The sequence below is a fragment of the Prunus avium genome, chromosome 8 (genome assembly GCF_965620075.1).
Source record: "Prunus avium chromosome 8, drPruAviu1.hap1.1, whole genome shotgun sequence".
Taxonomy (NCBI): domain Eukaryota; kingdom Viridiplantae; phylum Streptophyta; class Magnoliopsida; order Rosales; family Rosaceae; genus Prunus; species Prunus avium.
Window position 1 is genome coordinate 34,285,732 of NC_142291.1, and position 19,127 is coordinate 34,304,858.

Consider the following 19,127-nt stretch of genomic DNA (forward strand, 5'->3'; position numbering starts at 1 on the left):
GGAGATGAAGAAAGCAAGGCCATCGTTGGGTTCAATGCCTATCATAGAACACGAACTTAAAAAATTCAAAAAATAAAAAAGGTACAAAAGAAGAGCAAGGATCATATAAACATTCTTTTGACCGAAAAAAAAAATCATATCAACATTCCTGCCTTACGGCAAGAATCATCAGAGAAAATGAAAAGAAAAAAAAAAAAAAAAAAAACAGCAAAAGATGTCCTAGTAGCTTCATTTACAAGTTTCAAAATCTGAATAGGACTCTATATTACGCCTCCATTCTGTTATTCCAATGCCGATGCTGCTGCTACAGAGGCCTTCTATGTACATTGTTCGTCCTTGTTATTACTACCCTTCAGTGTAACAAAATCAATCTTGTGCGCACAAGTAACCTATCAAAACAAACCAGCAAAGAATTTTGGTGATGAATTCCTTTGGACACATCAGCTAACTCGCGGAGGTGGAGATCCAGTCTAGTCTTCTCCTAATTAATTCAGTCTAGTCTGAAAAGAACTCTTCGAGTTCTGGTTCGTCAGGTTTAAGTAGAAGACCTGGATCTGAAACTCTTACACTAGGCAGCACTTTACCCTGAGAACGATTTATATTCATTTCCATATAATCAATCTCAGACCAATCCTGCTCATCCTCGGTTATTTGCTCGTCTGTCACATAACCACTGTCCTTTTTCGTGTCATCCTCCTTATGTATGTTCTGGCTGTCATAACTTTCATTTTGAGGAATTGGAACTTCGTTGGACTTTGTGCTAGATGCACTACATATGCAGGCTGCTGGGTTTTCATGGAACTCACCCCTGCCAGGCTTTATCTCATTTGGCTCTCCCATGAATCCAATTTGATTAGTTCGAAGCTTGGAGGCAAATTCTTCCCAAGTCATGTTATTACGATTCATGAACAACGGAGACAGTTTCTTAGCATTTGGACGGAATGTTGGTTTATGACCAAAGTATCTCCTGCATCAGTAAACAAACTAGTTATAAACCAAAACATGATCAAATCATACTCTTCCACCAGAAGACAGAAATGTATCCTTGAACTCGAGTTTTAATACCTTCGACCAGCTAACATTCTAGCCATATTGCCATTGTTGTTAGTGATGAAAACATCACTTTCATCGCAAACAATAAAATCAAGTGCAGCCATTCGAGAAGAGAAGGATGAAAATGGTGTCAACTCCTCTTTACTTGCTATAGTCTCTTTTGAGTGGTAGTTCGGGAAAAGTTTCTTCAGTGGTGCCAACGTCTCTTCACCTCCGTATACTTCACCCGATGCCACATACAAGTGAATATCACTTCCAAAACCCAGTGCTCTAAGCATAAGGCCAACTTCCTCTGGAGTTAGCGGGCATCTGCCATGTCTTCGTACCTTGTCAGGGTTGCTTGCCTGCATGCAATATAACCCCAAATATCAAATGTAGTTATAATGCAGAGATACAAATTATATAAAACAGGTCACTATTGAATGACATCATTCAAGACATCAGTGAAGCCTTACATGTAAAGTTTTCCACCTTTTCCGAATTTTCCCAAGTTCTTTCCTTTCTTTTTCTCCTCCACCAAAATCACATCCAGAAAATGCCAGCATATCAGGCTCGAACCTATAACATGGTCTACCAATATCAGAAACTTTTTCCTATGCAGTCCAAAAGAATTTGGAAAACTCTAGCAAAAAAACATATTCCACCTATCAAAACAACCTAAATAGAGGTTTTTGTGCTGTACAACCCACCCGTACATATAGCATGCTAAAGAAAACAAAATTCAATCATTTTTCAAGACAAAACACACATTAACACTGCAAAGAAACTATCTGCACAAGCACATATTCTGTCGAAGGCATAACTTGCTCACAGTACATTAGTATGTACCATAGGAAAAAAATACTCAAGCAGCTATTTTGCACTTTACCTCAAATGCAGGGCAATGAAATGCTTGCTTTTCATCCTCATTCTGTCAACCAACGTTTTCCCCATTTCATTAATAAGGTCAGTAAACTTCAAGGCATGATAATTTGCTCTACACCTAAGCTTTTGTAAATTTGAATCCAACTTATTTGAAAGTCTGTAATCAAACTTTGTGAGCTGAACAGCCTGCACATTAGAAAGCATAACAAACAACTGTAAATTCTATATAACCTGAAAAGGCACTCATTCAAGCACCAGAAGTTTTTCTTCCTCGGTTATATGCACCAGCATATGATGATTAACGAATTCTTTACAAAAATGTGGTAGGTTCTCCTGAAAGACACTTACATGCTTTTTATTAAGAACAGGCACTAAACAATTCTGGTAGCATTTTGCATTGCACTTCCTTGGGACACGCATGGTATATGGACTCATTGGTTTTCCTCCCTTTGTTGGAAGCTGTTTAATGATTTCAACATCTTTTGATAGAGATGATATAAACCAGTCTACATCAAAGATTTCATCAAAATTGCTGCACCAAATACCCAAATAACAATATTAATCCACTGACTGTTTTGCTTACATTGACCTTGACAGTAGTTTTTTATCTGCGATATGGTGAAACTGACCTGGAATCCTTCCAAAATGATTTCTGGTCCAGCTTGGGAACAACAAGAGTAGCATTCAAGATATAAGCTGCAACAACAGCATCAGTTATCTGTAACAGAATCAGGAAAGGAAGCATCAGATGCTGATTCAGCAGCAAAAACATGCAAGATTACAAACCAGTCTTATCACTCATGGAATGAAAAAGTTACAAAGTACAATCAACTAGTCCTATACAAGAGCTACTTATAACAATCCAAAATTAGACTAAGAAAGAAGCAAAGCAAACCACAATGTTCTTTAAACTAAATTTCTTTTAAGCCTTTACATGAACAAAATAGAACGATAAGTTAGCCTTAAATGGAAGAAAACTAAGATGGGATTTGATTGGATTACTATGCAGCTCCAGCTCAATTAAAAAACTAACCCCTGTTCTTTGTTGGTTTAAGCCTCCACTAGTAGCAATCAACAAGTAGCGATTCGAATGTGTTTTCACATCAGCAGCTGCAACATTGAAGGCATTGGTTTTGTAAATCAAAAGCCTCAGATAAGTTAAGAGCCTAATAATCAAAATTAAATTCTCCTATAAATTCATCACAGATCATAGAATCCATTCAATTACGATGTCATGACTCATGAAATGAACAAAACAAGACTTCAATCAATGCTGCTATGCATATTCCAGATTGAGAAGAATTATCAAGTTTTAATTGAATCTCAGTCTGTATATTAAATTTCAAAACATATGGGTTGAGAAATTATCAAGTTAAGAGAAACTAGAAAGCCTCTTCATTAGATGGAAAAAAAAGAAAGAAAGGAAAAAGAGCAGAAATGAAAAAAGTAATATCTAAATACTTTACTTGCAAAGTTATCGGCGGCATTGCTGCAACCATGGAACATATCCGATTTCCTTGTGCTCCATAAATCTCGACCTGAGCTCCCTCCACTCTCCTAAAAATAACAAAATCAAAACGAAAATAAATTAAATTGAATTCTACACAAATCAACATCTTTTATTGGAGCTCCATTAAATTAAATATCGTACCGGAACACGAAACGTGGACGTTTCATCCGAGTTCGACCGGGCCTCAACGACGCCATTGTCATCCTGAGCTCAAAAACCACAAGAAATTTTCCATAAAATGAAAAATCATTACAAACCGTGAAAACCGGAAATGAGAGGTCATCAAGAGCGTGCTTGCGTACCGAGGAATGGTAGTGACGCAAGAGCGAGAGGTGATCGTGGTGATGCAGAACCGGAGACGGAGCGAGGAGAGAGAAGGCGGCGAGGAGGAGTAGGAGGCAACCGGAGACGGCGGAGACGAGGGGGAACACGTGGTGGCGGAGACGGCGGAGGTGTCGCCGGAGAACGGCGGTTCTGAAAACGACGCCGCTGAGGAGGGTGACGTTGATGACGCTGTTCATGTTGATGCTGCTGTGGCCGTTGCTTACGTCTCTCTTCTTCTTCTTCATTGTTGGTGTTGTTGTTGCAGAGCAAGAGAAGAAACGAAGTCGTTGTATTTGAAGCTGGAGGAGGAGAAGACGAACATCAGGTGATTATTGTGTGAGAAGAGAAGAGTCTCGCTGTGGCGACGAGTGATGCTTCGACGACGGCGTTTTGAGCCTCCTCGTCATGTACACTTTCCCCCGCAAGAAAACAAACAATCTTCACCAAAAAGGCCCTCCACTAAAACCCATCGCGCGCGTAATTCTTAATGGGTTTCGTTTGGGTGTGTTCCGCTCGGAGTGTATTAGTGTCCGAATGGTGATGATAATGTGTTTGATGTGTAGTGTGGGATGAGTTAAACGATTCCTAAAACTTTGGTACGAGCGCTATACACACAAAGTCCAACAATCTTTATTTATTTCCGGCAAGATCTTTGTTTCTCCGTCACTCCTCACGTGCAACTCACGTGCTCAATGACCTTTCCTCTCTTTATTTGTTTTATTTCCTCCGACGACAAATGGACTCCAAAGCCCAGCCCAAGCGCGTGCCTCAGCCGTTCCATCACTGAAAAAAGCCGGCCTTTTGTCGAAGCGGGAGCGATTGATACTTTCACGTGCCTCTGCAAGCGTGGTGCTGCTCTTGTAGCCCCTCTAATTGTCGTTTAGGACTTGTTAATAACGATTTACGATGTGATTTAAGTGCGTACTTATTGTCGTTTAGTGTGTTTGACGTTTCTAAAACCTGGTGGTTTCGGTTTACAAATCAAACGACGAAACGGATCATCAGCATGGTCATTGGTCAAAACGTAATTATCTTAAAAAGATTTGACCAAACTTATAATAATAAGAAAAGTTGGGTATAAATTTAGAGGAAAACAAAGTCTTGAACTCTGTGTTTTGTGGATTATTTTGTGTGCCTATTTGGGTTTTATCTGATAAGGACACAGATTAGGGTGCGAACACAATTTTTTTTCTTAATTAGTTCTTAATTAGGTATAAATAATTAGGTATAAATAAAGATAATTGACTGATTATATTAGTTAATGGGGTTAGTTGAAAGATAATTTAATTATAATTATTGGGGATGCATGATGTACCTAACGCTTGGCTAGGGTAGGTTGTACTTGGTGACTAAGAAGTTGAAGGAAGAAGGAAGAAGGAGAAAATGAGAAAATGTCAAGAGGCAGAGATGGTGATTAGTTAACCACACGGGTAACTGAAAGGGAAAGAAAGATGATTAGGGAGGGACCATTTTGTCAGCATTTTAAATGACATAACAAATAATAGAGATTTGACAGTTTGGGCTGTTGGAGATCTAGAAGCCTATCTATGCAAAAGCTCCTTTGAACCTGTGGTCCAACTTCTCTATGATGGGAATGAGGGTTTTGCTTGTGTCAATCTCCTACTCATAATTGTGCGAAATTTATAACGTGAGTTTATATAGACGATTGACCGTAACATATCTCAAGATAATAATTATCTCTTAATTTAGAAATAAAGTGTCAGAAATATTTCGCTAGTTGAGATGGTTAATGCCACAAATGCACAAAACATGCTTCATTTTCTTCTATGAATATATTGTCAGAAATTTAAGGTGAGCAAAATCATAGCGTTATCGTGGCAATAAGGCTTCGAATTAAAATAGGCCATGGATATTGCACAATTCAGGGTGTCAAAGAAGGGTCGTTTTCTTTTGTAAGTAACACGATTAGACTCCAAAATGCCTAATTTCAAAGAAAAATAAGTTTCTTTTGACATATACGCACCACAAACAATTTTAGAATTAGACTCCACAAGCTCAACCTTATCTCCCTCGACAACAAAAATTACGCTTATAAAGTTTGAATTGGACTTTATACATGTATGAGTAAAACTTTTATAAAGCTAACGTGTTGTGCTTGCCTCTTACATAAAGAGTGTGAGACTCACAAATTCCTAAAGATTATTCCATATGCCTATAATTGTGAAGACGGGCACATTAGTTTGGTTTCACACCTTTTTCGTTTTCATGTAGGTATTGTTTTTCTTGATAAGATGACACGCTTTAAGATTTGGCTATTTGATTTTTAACGTCGTTTCGTTGTATTCATGAATGGAGTTTGAAATTTCTTTTACCTAGGTCCCTTAATGCACGGATAAATGCTCTTAATTACTTGATCTATAAATCCTTTGCTATGCGGGGTATTACATTATTTTTTTTATACATCGATATTTTAAACTACTCTAGAATACAAGGAGATGAACACACTGCTCTAGTTCAGACGTGCAGTGTTTGGTTGTATTAGTTACTTATGCTAAAGCTTGCTTGCGTTTGCAAGCTTAGAATAAAAAGGTAGTCGTAAATGTGAATGATATGTTTTTGTCACATTCAATTGTTTTGTAGCCTAAAAATGCATTCTCAGCCGAAACCCCCATCTTATATTGTCAAGCAAGTTGCGCACTACCATGTGAATTATTCAACCCTACTCTGTATAGTGTAATGCTTCACGTGATACTTGATACCACCCCGATCCTGACGACAAATGTAAAGGGTAAAAATGTTAGTGAAGCTAGCCAATAAAATATATATAAAGAAAAAATTAGCGTATAAAATACAATAGAATAACAGAGGAGTTCGGATTTGGAAGAAAAACTTAGTTGCAATGGAGATAATACTGTTTTGCTATCTCCGACCAATAATACTATGCTACATAGAAGTGTTATCATGCGTGTCATAACATTATTGACCATAGATAATAAAATAGTGTTATTCCCATTTCATAGAAGTCTTTCTCCAAATTTGAGATTGCTTAGTTATAGGGTGAGTACGGTCCAATTAGATTGGTTTTACTCTTAAATTCTGGCCAAATCGATTACAAATGAACTATTTGATTCATCTTAAACTTTTTTATATAAAAAAAAAATCATTGAAGAAAGAAACCAATCCTTTTGTTGTTGTTGGTGTCGTTTGGGCGGTATGGGCCTAGGACCAATCCTTTTTTGCCTTTTGCATATTTTCAACTTTGTTGATGACAAATGAAAAATGCATAACTATTTTTCATTTAGTAGCACATCAAAGCATCATAAAATTCAAGACCTCATCAAACTTAAAAGTTTCAATAACTAATATAATTACAACCTAAAAATCAATTACTTCAAAGTATACGTCAAATTTAAAATTCAACATCCATCTAGTTATTAGCCAATAAAAAGACTATACATGTAAATAAAAATAATATAAAAATAAATAAGTGGTCGGTCCAATTCGATTTCTGTGGATATATAAATGCTCAAAGAGCAACCAAACTGAACTATTACGATTAGGTTTGATTTTGAATTGTTTGACTTCTTTTTTTGTCAAATAAAACCGGGGATTCAGATTAGATAATTTAATCGGTTTGGCCGAATTGATGCCCACCCCTACTTGGCTAGTTCATCTTCTTAATCTCATCGCAACCACTTTTAAGGCTCCAACATAACGTTAATGGGCTAAATAACTTGGGCTTAGTTAGACCACCACCATTGACATGCAATATTCACACACACATACGTTGGTGATGATAAGTTTAACGCGTCAAAGTGTGCCGCTAGGGTAAATAATTTGATGGTTTGATTTAGGGGTGGGCATCTCATTTGAATTATCCGTGTACCGACGGTTTGGTTTGATTTGGTTAAATAATTATTTTTTAATTTTAATTATTCCGATCCGATCCGTATCGAAATGTTTGGTTTGGTTAACGGAAACAATATTCCTAACCCGACGGAAATCCGTACCGATCCGATATTTATACTTATCTTATTATTTAAATACAAAACAAGAAACCAAAGGTAAATACAATCAGCATTTTGTATCACTCCTTTATCACTACTGTATCACTTCTTTATCACCATTGTATCACTGCTTTATCACCATTGTATCACTTCTTTATCACCCGTGTACTGTAGCACTTTTTGGTCAGAGAGGAATTTATGAACTTCCTTTGTTTTCCAGGTTCGACCTTTGTCCCGTTTTTTACTTGTAACTTTCCAACCATTGATCCAAATTTTATGTTCTTTATATGGTTGGATTCAACATGGAAAAAATGTCTAAATCATTTACATAAATGTAGAGAATTCAATAAAAAGAACACTCAAATGTTCAAACAACAAACACAAGTGGCTCCCAGTACTTGAATGAATGATATAGTGACTAAGTTATTTGATTTCATACTTGAATGAATTAGACTATTGGATTTTTATATTTTACAAGGATAATTTGGTGTATTTGTTCAAGAACTTATGTTATGTGAAAGTATTATAAATGGTATTTTTATTAGTATGTTTTTATTACGGTACTACCAGTGTACCGGCCAATCCGAACCGAATATTAAGTTAACCGATTCGAAGTCTACCAAAGTCTTTGATTTTGGTTAACGGAAGAGAAAATGGTCTACCGAAGTCTTTGGTTTGGTTAACGGAAGAGCCTTCTACCGTTCTGAACCGATCCGTGCCCAAGCCTAGTTTGATTGGTTCTTCTTTGCGGTCAAATTAATTGAAGGCATTGGGGATGCAGTCTACAAACTATTCATATCCAAACTGTTAAACATTGCAATCCTACAATGGTTTAGGCGGTCACCAATCTCTTAGGCATCCGGGCTGCTGACTGGTCCAAGGCCACTCGGCATATCAATCTCAACTTTCATAGACAACCATTAGTCAATGGAAGAAGCTACCGTCTCTCTTTCTCAATTTGGTCCCCCAACAAAAAAGACTCTGATGAGCAGAGCTTAGATTGGGGACATTGGCATTAAGACATTTTGCTTTTTATTTTTGTTATTTTGTATTTTAACATTGCATAACAAAAAAAGGATTGTTTTGGGATTCAATTGGGTTGTTCTGATTTTTTCAATTTTATGTTACATTAGAATGTATAGAATTGAAAAATCGAAGAATGGGACGAAAATAATTTTAAACACTAAGAATCAATTAGAACATGACAACGGACTAATTGAGCGGTATTTTGTATAAAATTTACAGTTGTTGGGGTGCTTAAGCTAATTCACTGAGAATTAAAGAATGCAAAATGAAGCAATTTGCTTCGACGATGAAAATACCAAAAAGGGATTAGACTGATCTAATTAAAAATAAATGGACAACAATTAAAAAAATAAGTGAAGTGATCTTTCTGACAGAAAAAAGAGAGAGAGAGAAGTGAATGTATTTTGGTGAATTAGGATTTCCATAAATTAAAAGAGATATTTAGTCATATACCCATTCTTAGCACTAAAACTATAAATAAACCCTACACCATTTAATTTCTATAAACAAACCAAAAAAATACCCAAAAAATGATAGTTGGCCATATTGAATTTAATTTTGATTATTAAATTACTTTGATGCCCTATTGAGTGTTTTGGACTTTTTTTATGAGGTTTTGGGGTTTGGTTTGTTTTAAGAAATCAATGACAGTTTTGTAATTTAAAAAAAGTTAAAAACATTTTTGTTATGTTGTAAATGAGCTTTAGATGTGTTTCTAAAGTCTATTTTATGTAGAGTTTTTTTATAATTTGGACTTCTATATTGGGTATAATAGTGAATCTCCCAAATTACATTGCTAGGGATTGTGTGAGGGCTCCCACGTGCATAATAAATTAACCACATCAACAACCACAATAAAAAAATAAAATAAAATAAAAACTAACAAACACACAATCGAAAAACGAAAACAACCTTTTACCAAAAAAAAAAAACGAAAACAACCGAAGCGAATCTCAGAAGTAGTAGAAGAAGAAGAAAGTGAGGAGCTGAGAAAGCATGAGCAGCCCCGGGAAGCTCAACTCCTCAAGCTCCGAATTGGACCTGGATCGCCCCAACCTCGAAGATTATCTCCCTTCCGGAGCCTCCATCCAACAAGAACCACACGGCAAGCTTCGCCTGTAATCTCTCTCTCTTTCTTCTCTTCTATTTCGTTTGTGCTCTGTCTGTTTGGTTCTCGAGAAACCGTGGGAAAATGAGCAAGAATTTCATCAACTTATATACTTTCGCAGGCGTGATTTGCTTGACATATCGCCTACCCTTACCGAGGCTGCTGGAGCCATTATCGATGTAAGTGCCCGCTCTGATTCATTACTTTACTCATTGTATTGAATATTCAATCAATTTAAGCTCTGATTGTATGGGGATAAAGTAAATGATTTAGTGTTTTAGCTAGAAGCTGAGTAATTAATGGGCTCTAGATTGCATTGATTTGGCCAATTTTTGTGAAGATGAAAATTTTATCGAATTTTAGTTCATGATTATGTTAATTCCTATGATGATCGTGAATGGAAATGAACAGGACTCATTCACACGGTGCTTTAAGTCGAATCCTCCAGAGCCATGGAACTGGAATGTGTATTTGTTCCCTTTGTGGTGTTTTGGAGTGGTGGTTCGATACTTCATTCTATTTCCTGCGAGGTTAGAATTTTTTATCTTCTGTCGACAAATTCAAATGTTTCATGCATTCTTGCCATTGCATGAAACATTCTTGCCATTGCTGCTTCATTCTATTTTAATTTACCGGAATCACTCTGACTGATTCTGTATGGGTTTGCTTCCATGGTTATGGGATCTTATATTATTGTTTGTTTAGTCGCTTAATGTAGCTCCATCAATTGTGCAGGGTTCTAGTATTGACTATCGGATGGATAATTTTCCTTTCGTCCTTCATTCCAGTGCACTTCTTGCTGAAAGGCCATGATAAATTGAGAAAAAATTTAGAGGTGTAGATTCTTATCTATTACTTTCCTTTAACTGTTTTCTTCCCAAAATATGTGATTCCGTTTTTGTTAATCAGCATTGCATTTTTCCCATCTTCTGACAGTGAGGTTGGGTCTTTTTACCTGCTATATGTAGGCATCAGGTCAATTGATGTTGTATTGCATAATCTTCACAGATTGCTCTAGTCATATAGGTCTCATAGAATCTGTTCAAGCACTCTGAAAAGTAGTAGAAATGTGTTTTTGCAAATAAATTTCTTCTTCTTTCTCATTGGTTAGAACAATGACTTATGGCAAGGCACATGAAAAATTATCTAGAGTGACCAAACAGGGCACAAATGACTGGAAAATTTATGAGTAATCCATCCTTACATGAAAAATGAAGCAATGGTCTATATGACTAGTGACTCAATCATCTGCAATGACCCTCCGGTACTTATTACGCTATGATGTTTGTTTTCTTTTCAGAGGTGTTTGGTGGAGTTGATTTGTAGCTTCTTTGTTGCCTCTTGGACTGGGGTTGTAAAGTACCATGGGCCACGGCCTAGCATGAGGCCTAAGCAGGTACTGTTTAACTATAAATTTCCTTTTTTAGATGTCATATGGTATTTCTGTATCATTTTATACGATCAATATTCATTTTTTGAATGCCTTACTTGAGCTTTTCTTTCATGGTTTGAGCAGGTTTTTGTGGCCAATCACACTTCCATGATTGATTTCATCATCTTAGAGCAAATGACCGCATTTGCTGTAATTATGCAAAAGCATCCTGGATGGGTTGGTCAGTGTCAATGTTGCTATACATTTCCTTAATTAATTATTAAAATTATATAATTTTTAAAAACTATCAGAATTGGAGTATTATAACATTATCATAAATTATTGCTTATGTATGTATTGGAAGTGTGACTGCCATAAGTTCAAAACATTCCAAGGACACTTGAGTTATGCATATCCATGAAATTCAACAATTAACACGCGTGATTCATTTTTGAAAATGCTAGGTTAGATTTGTCCAGTTTATGTAGTGTTTCTACAGTAATGATCCATCTTAGATGTGTAGGTTGTTCCGGCCATTGATGGAATTGAAGTTTTCTGGCTTTGAATGCAAATTTGTTGTTTTCCTAGGTTACAATATGAATGTGATAGTGTTACCGTTTCTTAGTCAAAGAAATGTCCCTTCTGGAGTAGTTTTCTTCTTATGCATTGATCATTGACGTCGTTCAAGTAAAATTGGCTAATTTTGAACTTTGAAAGAGGAGGTTTGGAGCTTTTTGGTTGTCAGCACTTTTCCATTGTTTCTTACCAGAAAGAGTGGATTCTGAACAATCTAGAATGACAAAAACTATGTTTTGTTTTTCACTTTTATGTATACATAAGAAATGGAATCAAATTGAGGATTCTCTTCTTTTATGCTTCTTGTGAAGGATTGTTGCAAAGCACTATTTTGGAGAGTGTAGGATGTATTTGGTTCAATCGTTCAGAGGCAAAGGATCGGGAAATTGTTGCAAAGAAGTAAGAACCAATAGAAAGTGCACAGTAGCTTTTTTATTCTTTTTTTAACCACACCATTGTCCATGTCATTGTTATACGAACTTGTACAGTTGTTCCTTTTTTCAGATTAAGGGATCATGTGCTGGGGGTTGACAATAACCCTCTCCTTATATTTCCTGAAGGAACATGTGTAAACAATCACTACACTGTTATGTTTAAGAAGGTAAACTGTATTCTAGTTTTAGTTTTGCTCAGTTTTAAATATATATATATATTTATAAATAATATTCATCTTCACTTTAGGGCATATATGTACTGAACATGTTTTTATTAAGTTCTTGGTATTTTTAATGTTCTCTAACTTTCATTTTCTATATGATGTAGGGTGCATTTGAGCTTGGCTGCTCAGTTTGCCCTGTCGCAATCAAGTACAACAAAATTTTCGTTGATGCTTTTTGGAACAGCAAAAAGTAAGGAGTGGATTATGACACACTAATTTAACATCCACTGTGACTTGTATTTGCTTAGAAAATAATTTCCTTTTTTGAATCACCACTTGTGTTTTTCACATCACCAAGAAAGTTCTTGTTGACTTTCACCTTCCACTCAGAAAAGAGTAAATATTCTATTCAAAGGCTTAAAATGTTTCTGTGATGCTTAAACATAGTCATGATACTTAGATTCCATCCCATGGAACTTATCCATTGGTTGTGCTTAGGATCCATGATTTTGGAGACATTTACCAACGTTTTGGGGCCTTTGGGCTATTGTGATATGCAGTTGGTGATGCCAATAATATGTTGTTTTGCAGGCAGTCCTTCACAATGCATCTGCTACAGCTTATGACGTCGTGGGCTGTTGTTTGTGATGTGTGGTATTTGGAGCCTCAAAATATTAGGCCTGGGGAGTCCCCCATTGAATTTGCAGAGAGGTAAAAAAACATTCTTCTCTGGACTTGTAATCAATAACAACATGCTCCCTCCTGCACGGTTGGTATGGTCTTGTTTATCTCATTCGTTTGGATCCTTTTATGCAGGGTCAGAGATATAATTTCTACGCGTGCAGGACTTAAGAAGGTCCCATGGGATGGTTACCTGAAATACTCTCGCCCAAGCCCAAAGCACAGAGAGCGAAAGTAAATCAAATTTACTTTTCTTCTTGCCCTTTTTTTCTTCTGAATAAAAAAAAAAGGAAAAAAAGAAAAAAAGAAGCTAAAAACAGCTATTCATCTTCTGTACCCTTTCCATGTATTTGTGTACATAAGGCATAAAAGCTTATACAATGCAGTCACAATCGCAGGGCTTATTGGTTATTTTCTTTTTGCAGGCAACAAAGCTTTGCTGAGTCCATGCTCCGGCGCCTAGAGGAAAAGTGAAATGTGTTTCTTCCGACTCTTTTAGTTAACTTTTTCTTAGCACAGAGTGCATGTTCTACACTCAATTTCCTCTTCATTCGAGTAACTGGTTGAAGCCTGAGAGGAAGCTGCGTTTGATATAAGAAGTAAATGAATAACTTACTATCTTCCTACCCAGTTGTTTTGTTGAATACACATGATGTACGAAGCTTGGTTCCTGTGGGGTTTACTCAAAATTTTGTAGGAACTTGAAATAGCTGTGTTATCTTTTGGAAAATTCTTGGTCTAGTTTTGTGTTAAGATTAATTTGAATGCACTAGTCAACATGAATGTACCACTTTACAACTGTTTGGCAAAATCAAGACTCGACTTTGGAGGTCCATCAAGGGCTTGATCTGGGTTTGATTTAGGGCCTAAAATGAAACTAAACCATGAACCAAGATCCATATGGTCAGGATCAAACCCCTTTAAAATGAAACCAAATGACTTGTGACCTATTTGGGAATGCTATGAAGAAAGCACATGAAAGTGATTCATGAAAAAACACATACTAGGACGAGATGCTGCTTCAAAAATGTACTAAAATAATGCGTTTATCATCTAGAAGCAATTTAGGTTTTTCTACTTAACGCTGTCAGAAACACTTTTGGTTTCTAAATGCGCTTTAATCATTCTAAAAGTAATCACAAATAGGCTATATTGGTGGTAAACATACTCAGATTTAATTTAAGAATTAAAAAAAAAACAGAAGCAAATAAAATAGGTGACCCAAAGAGGACGGAATTCTTATAAAACAACACACAGAGGAATCTGTTTCACAAAACGAGAGCCTTGACTTTGCTGAGGAAGACCCCAACCCATTCCACTTGGCAAACACGAATCATCCAATTAACATATGAACTCAACTTGCATCTGGGTCAGCACACACCAAAGAAAGAAAACCAATTCAAAAAGGGGGAAATTGATAGAGCTCTCACAATCTTTGTTGTACTTTGAGAGTTTACTTAATAATGAAAACCCTAGGAGCCAACCAAAAACAAGTCAAATGTAAGAATTTTCCTTCTTGTTGATTTGCCCGCCACAAGCAATCGGCCGTTTCAGATTTGATGTAGATTGACTTCACTTCGTCCTTTCATACAATCATAAACCCCTTTGAAAACCAGATCCTTTACATGTCTCTCTGTCCGTCTGTTTTTTTTTTTTGAGGGGCTGACCATCTCCATCATTTGCTCGATTGGTCGTGCTTGGAAATGTCTCTTTGGCTTGCATTTTCCTCCCTACGATATTTGCCACAAGTTCTTGCGATATGTAGGTCAACGCAATATTTTATGCATACACACACATAATTACACAGACAATTTTTGTACGACTATTCATGTATAACAAATACGTAATTGTATAGAAATTATTGCGTACATGCCGGGTAATGGGCATTGTTAATATTCATAATCATAGCGTGACGGGTTGGTCCTAAACCCTAATATTCAGTACCCTAATGTAAACACAACAACACAATGTTGCACCAGAAAAACACCCCAACACATGTAGCTCTCATCTTATTTTAACTCTTCTTAAAACTCTAAACCACCTACTCAAAAAATTTCTTTGGGTTTATGAACACAAGTACCGTAAAATCGATGAGTATTTTGGTTATCAACCGCTCAAATACGTGAGTTTTATAAAATTTGAAAGACGGGTCTTTTTATATTATTGGAGAAGAATCTTAGTTCAAATTTCATTAACAGTTAGTTAGATTAATCAAAACAAAACACAAGCTAGCAAAAAAAATGTCCCATTTCCTGTACATGACCCCACTGCATATAGTATTACGCAACCCCATAATAAAAACTCCAAAGTCCCAAGTCTTTCACGGCCCCCACTCAGTCAACAAGGTCTCTTCCAGTTCAGTCCACACACACCAGCTCAAAAAAAACCTATTGCTTACTTTTCCTCCTCCTCTTCATCGTCGTCTTCTTCTTCTTCTCCTCCATTTAAATCCCCCCCTCCCCACTAAACCCCTCACCCAACAAAAGCCACAAACCAAAACCAATGGCTTTCTCTTTCTCTTTCTCTCCCTCCACACCCACCATACCCGCACTCCTATTCACCCTCTCCCTCCTCCTCTCATTTCTCACCACACCCGCCTCCTCCGCCACCTTCAACTGCTCCGCCGCCACCACCTGCCAGTCCCTCATCGACTACGTCCCCGCAAACACCACAACCCTCAACGACATCAAAACCCTCTTCAACATCTCTCACCTCCGCACCCTTCTCGGAGCCAACAACAACCTCCCCCTCTCCACCGCCCCGACCCAAAACGTAACCGCCTCCCAAAAGATCCTCATCCCTTTCAAGTGCCTCTGCTCCAACGGCACCGGCGTCTCCAACAAGCGCCCGCAGTACATCGTGAAGCCCGGCGACGACCTCGACCACATCGCCACGGTCGTGTTCTCGAGGCTCGTGAAGTACCAGGAAATTGCGGCGGTGAATAAAATACCCAACCCGAGTCTGATTAAAATCGGGCAGAAGCTGTGGATCCCGCTGCCGTGCAGCTGCGACGAGGTGAACGGCGAGAGGGTGGTTCATTATGGACACGTGGTGGAAGCTGGGAGCTCGGTGGAGGCAATCGCGACCAGGTACGGGACGGACCAGGAGACTCTGCTGAGGATCAATGGCATTGCGGATCCGAAGACCCTTCAGGCCAATCAAGTCCTCGATGTTCCTCTCAAAGGTTCTTTTTGACTTTTCACCATTTTAAAAAAGTAATTTGCCTTTTTAGGTTTGGATTAACTAAAAGCTTAATCCAGAAAGCTTATGTTAATGAGATTTTGAAGTAGGGGATTATATTTAAAAGAGAAAAAAAATGAAAACCCATTTGTATTAATTATAACTAAAATGGAGTTACATCACTATCATCATGATACTTAAAAATTGAAATTTTGGATAAGCTTTGAGTTTAGTTTAGTTATTTTTTTTTTATTCCTCACCAATTTAGATGGCTTTGATGGAAAAGTTGGAGGGAGGACTTTTCATCCCTTTGAATTGTTTGTTAGAGTGGAAATATAAAGAGGAGAGAAAGTCAGAGAGATTCTTGTAAGACCGTCGTCGGTTGATTAGGCGCTTCCGTGCTAGTTTAAGTCGGCTTGCAGTGATGATCTCTTGCTTTGATTGAAGCTTTCCTTGATCTGTTATTTCAAATGTTTTGCAGTATGCCAATTGTTCTAGTTGCAGAATGACTGATGTTCCCAATTTTGTTTTTGCAGCTTGTTCATCTTCGGTATTGAATAACTCATTAGATGCCCCTTTACTTGTTTCCAACAACACCTACGTCTTCACCGCCAACAACTGCGTGAAATGCCAGTGTAGTTCTGCGAGCAATTGGACGTAAGCGCGTTTCTTACTAGTTTGTTATGTTTGCTTTCATTTTTCCATTAGAGGATTCTCACAATCTATGCAAACTTTCATCTCTGCACAGCTTGCAATGTGAGCCATCTACTGTGAATTCAACTGGATGCCCTGCGATGCAATGCCAGGGTTCGAGTCAGTTATTCCTTGGCAACACCACGACTTCCGGTTGCGATCAAACAACCTGTACCTATGCTGGTTATACTAACAAGACCGATGTTCTTACAACCCTGACAACACAGTCCACTTGTGCAGGTAAGCTCACTTCACTCTGTTTCATTTTGAAGTTCTAATGTCGATACAAATTGACAAAGCCTAGATGACTAGAAATAAGCAAAACCTACACAGCAGTGACATCACCAACATATGCATTTATCTAAATTTTGAACTTGCTGACATCTTTTCTTTTGTTGGCAAACAGCTCCTCCTAACAACGCTTCAAGGATGGGTTTGCAAGGCTCCAGTTGGAGCTTCCTTTTCGCGGCAATTCACTTGGCGCTTCTTCTTCTTCATGTTCTTCAGTGAGACGCCGGTAACTTTTTACGACGACATCGTCTACTCTTTGCTTGTTCTAAGAGGTTGGGGAAACAGAACTACAGTGTAATTCTTCTGTACATCTCTTAATGGAACGAGAAAATATCAAATTTATTGACAAAGCACCATCATGCTTTTCAGAGGGTATATAGTTTTGTATGTTTTTTATATTAAAAAAAAAATGTAAACAACGAAATATAAAAAAACCATAGCTTGGCATAAATAAAACATGAAAATTTTATTCAATCAAATTTCACAGGGTAGAAATTCCCCATATTTATACACACAGGTTTAGGCCTAAACCCTAAGCAAACACATAAAAGAAGAAAATAACAAGATTAATCAATGACCTAATTAGGTATACCATATGAAAGATGCACATTCGCCCCAGGAACAAACCCAGCAGAGTAAAAATCCATTGACATGTCTCTGATCACCTCCTTGGGAGGAGCAGTAAATAAGTAAAAGGGTAATTCTGGTTGAGCAGCAACTTTCTTCAGATGATCAACCAAGCTCTGGATTTTATCCGACGGATGAAAAGTTGCCTCCAATGTGTGATTATCAGGAAACCTAACCCTAATCACAGCCTTGGTCAACCTTGACCTGCACTTTGCCTGCTCTGCCTCCCTCATCTTCTGTGTTTTCAAAAACGTGTCTTCCTTCTTGGTCTTCAGAAGCCGGTAATAATCCTCTGCGGTGAACTCATAAAACCCATCTGCACCCTCCTCAGAAGGGTTGCGCTTGGCTTCTTCGGCCACCGTGTGATGAAGGTTGCCGATGAGCCGCCGTCTTTTGAAAGAGATTGGAGAAGAAACAACAGCCATTGTTAGAGACTTGAGACTCAATCCAACAAATTCAACAAGAAAATCAAATACGGAGAGAATTGCAATGCGATGTTGTATATAGAGAGAGCTTAACGGTCGGCAGCATTTACTTTCCTTTTCCCGTTGGTAATAGGAACCAATAAAGTTTATTTATTTATTTTTATTCCTACTCTAAAAAACTTTCCTTCTTTTTTTTTATGAACATTACTCTCCGCCACGTTTTTGTTGCTGTGAGAGGCTTTTTTGAAAAAAATTTAAATTTATTTTAGAATTAAAAAAGATAATAGGTAGTTGTGTTCCATAAAAATAGGATTCATTATCTGATTTTTCTTTTAATTTTCTTTTAATATGAAAAGATGTGAATTTACCATATTATCCTCATTTAATTAATAATATCAATTCTTAATGTTTGCATTAATCAATGGCATTTTATGGTATTTTGAATGTTTTACCATTCTCTGTCTTTTGCTTTGTATATGAAGATTTGCCACAATTCCAACAAACCAAAAAAGTATATTTGCCACAATATCATTTCAATTTTGTCAATTTTAACATTAAGGAGAAATTCTTGTTTTCGTCAATTGATTGAAACGAGCATTAAGATTTGTGTAGTTTGTTTCGATTTTTATTAACATAATTTGATTCGATATCTGCTACATTTTTATATACATACCACTTAAATACTGTTACATTTTCGACATGTCGTTCAATTTTCACTCAATTACAAGAGCAAAATCTATCAACCAAAAAAAATTACAAGAGCAAAATCATTAAAATTAACACTACATAATTACTCTTGCAAAATCATTAAAATTAACACTACATAATTTG

General features: G+C 37.1%; 3 protein-coding genes and 1 pseudogene across 3 annotated transcripts; 2 read left to right on the forward strand and 2 right to left on the reverse strand.

The window, feature by feature from the left end:
• Nucleotides 1–25: 25 nt before the first annotated feature.
• Nucleotides 26–4,296, reverse strand: LOC110753976 (protein ROOT HAIR SPECIFIC 17). Its single transcript, XM_021954968.2, has 10 exons — nt 3,730–4,296; nt 3,569–3,631; nt 3,384–3,474; nt 2,951–3,027; nt 2,547–2,635; nt 2,266–2,449; nt 1,922–2,103; nt 1,509–1,611; nt 1,066–1,397; nt 26–967 (listed from the first exon to the last, which is right to left on the reverse strand). Exons 1-10 carry the CDS (start codon nt 3,994–3,996, stop codon nt 496–498), a joined length of 1,860 nt encoding a protein of 619 aa, XP_021810660.2. The 5' UTR covers nt 3,997–4,296; the 3' UTR covers nt 26–495.
• Nucleotides 4,297–9,642: 5,346 nt separating this feature from the next.
• Nucleotides 9,643–13,821, forward strand: GPAT9 (glycerol-3-phosphate acyltransferase 9). Its single transcript, XM_021954964.2, has 12 exons — nt 9,643–9,863; nt 9,975–10,032; nt 10,265–10,383; nt 10,589–10,688; nt 11,154–11,249; nt 11,370–11,466; nt 12,113–12,200; nt 12,306–12,402; nt 12,564–12,649; nt 12,991–13,110; nt 13,216–13,314; nt 13,506–13,821. Exons 1-12 carry the CDS (start codon nt 9,742–9,744, stop codon nt 13,552–13,554), a joined length of 1,131 nt encoding a protein of 376 aa, XP_021810656.1. The 5' UTR covers nt 9,643–9,741; the 3' UTR covers nt 13,555–13,821.
• Nucleotides 13,822–15,405: 1,584 nt separating this feature from the next.
• On the forward strand, nt 15,406–17,619 carry LYM2 (lysm domain GPI-anchored protein 2 precursor). Its single transcript, XM_021954965.2, has 4 exons — nt 15,406–16,264; nt 16,797–16,917; nt 17,009–17,193; nt 17,360–17,619. The coding sequence occupies exons 1-4, from the start codon at nt 15,583–15,585 to the stop codon at nt 17,461–17,463; spliced, it is 1,092 nt and encodes a 363-aa protein (XP_021810657.2). The 5' UTR covers nt 15,406–15,582; the 3' UTR covers nt 17,464–17,619.
• Nucleotides 17,620–17,670: 51 nt separating this feature from the next.
• Nucleotides 17,671–18,433, reverse strand: LOC110753973 (plant UBX domain-containing protein 1 pseudogene; annotated as a pseudogene).
• Between the last annotated feature and the right edge of the window lie 694 nt (nt 18,434–19,127).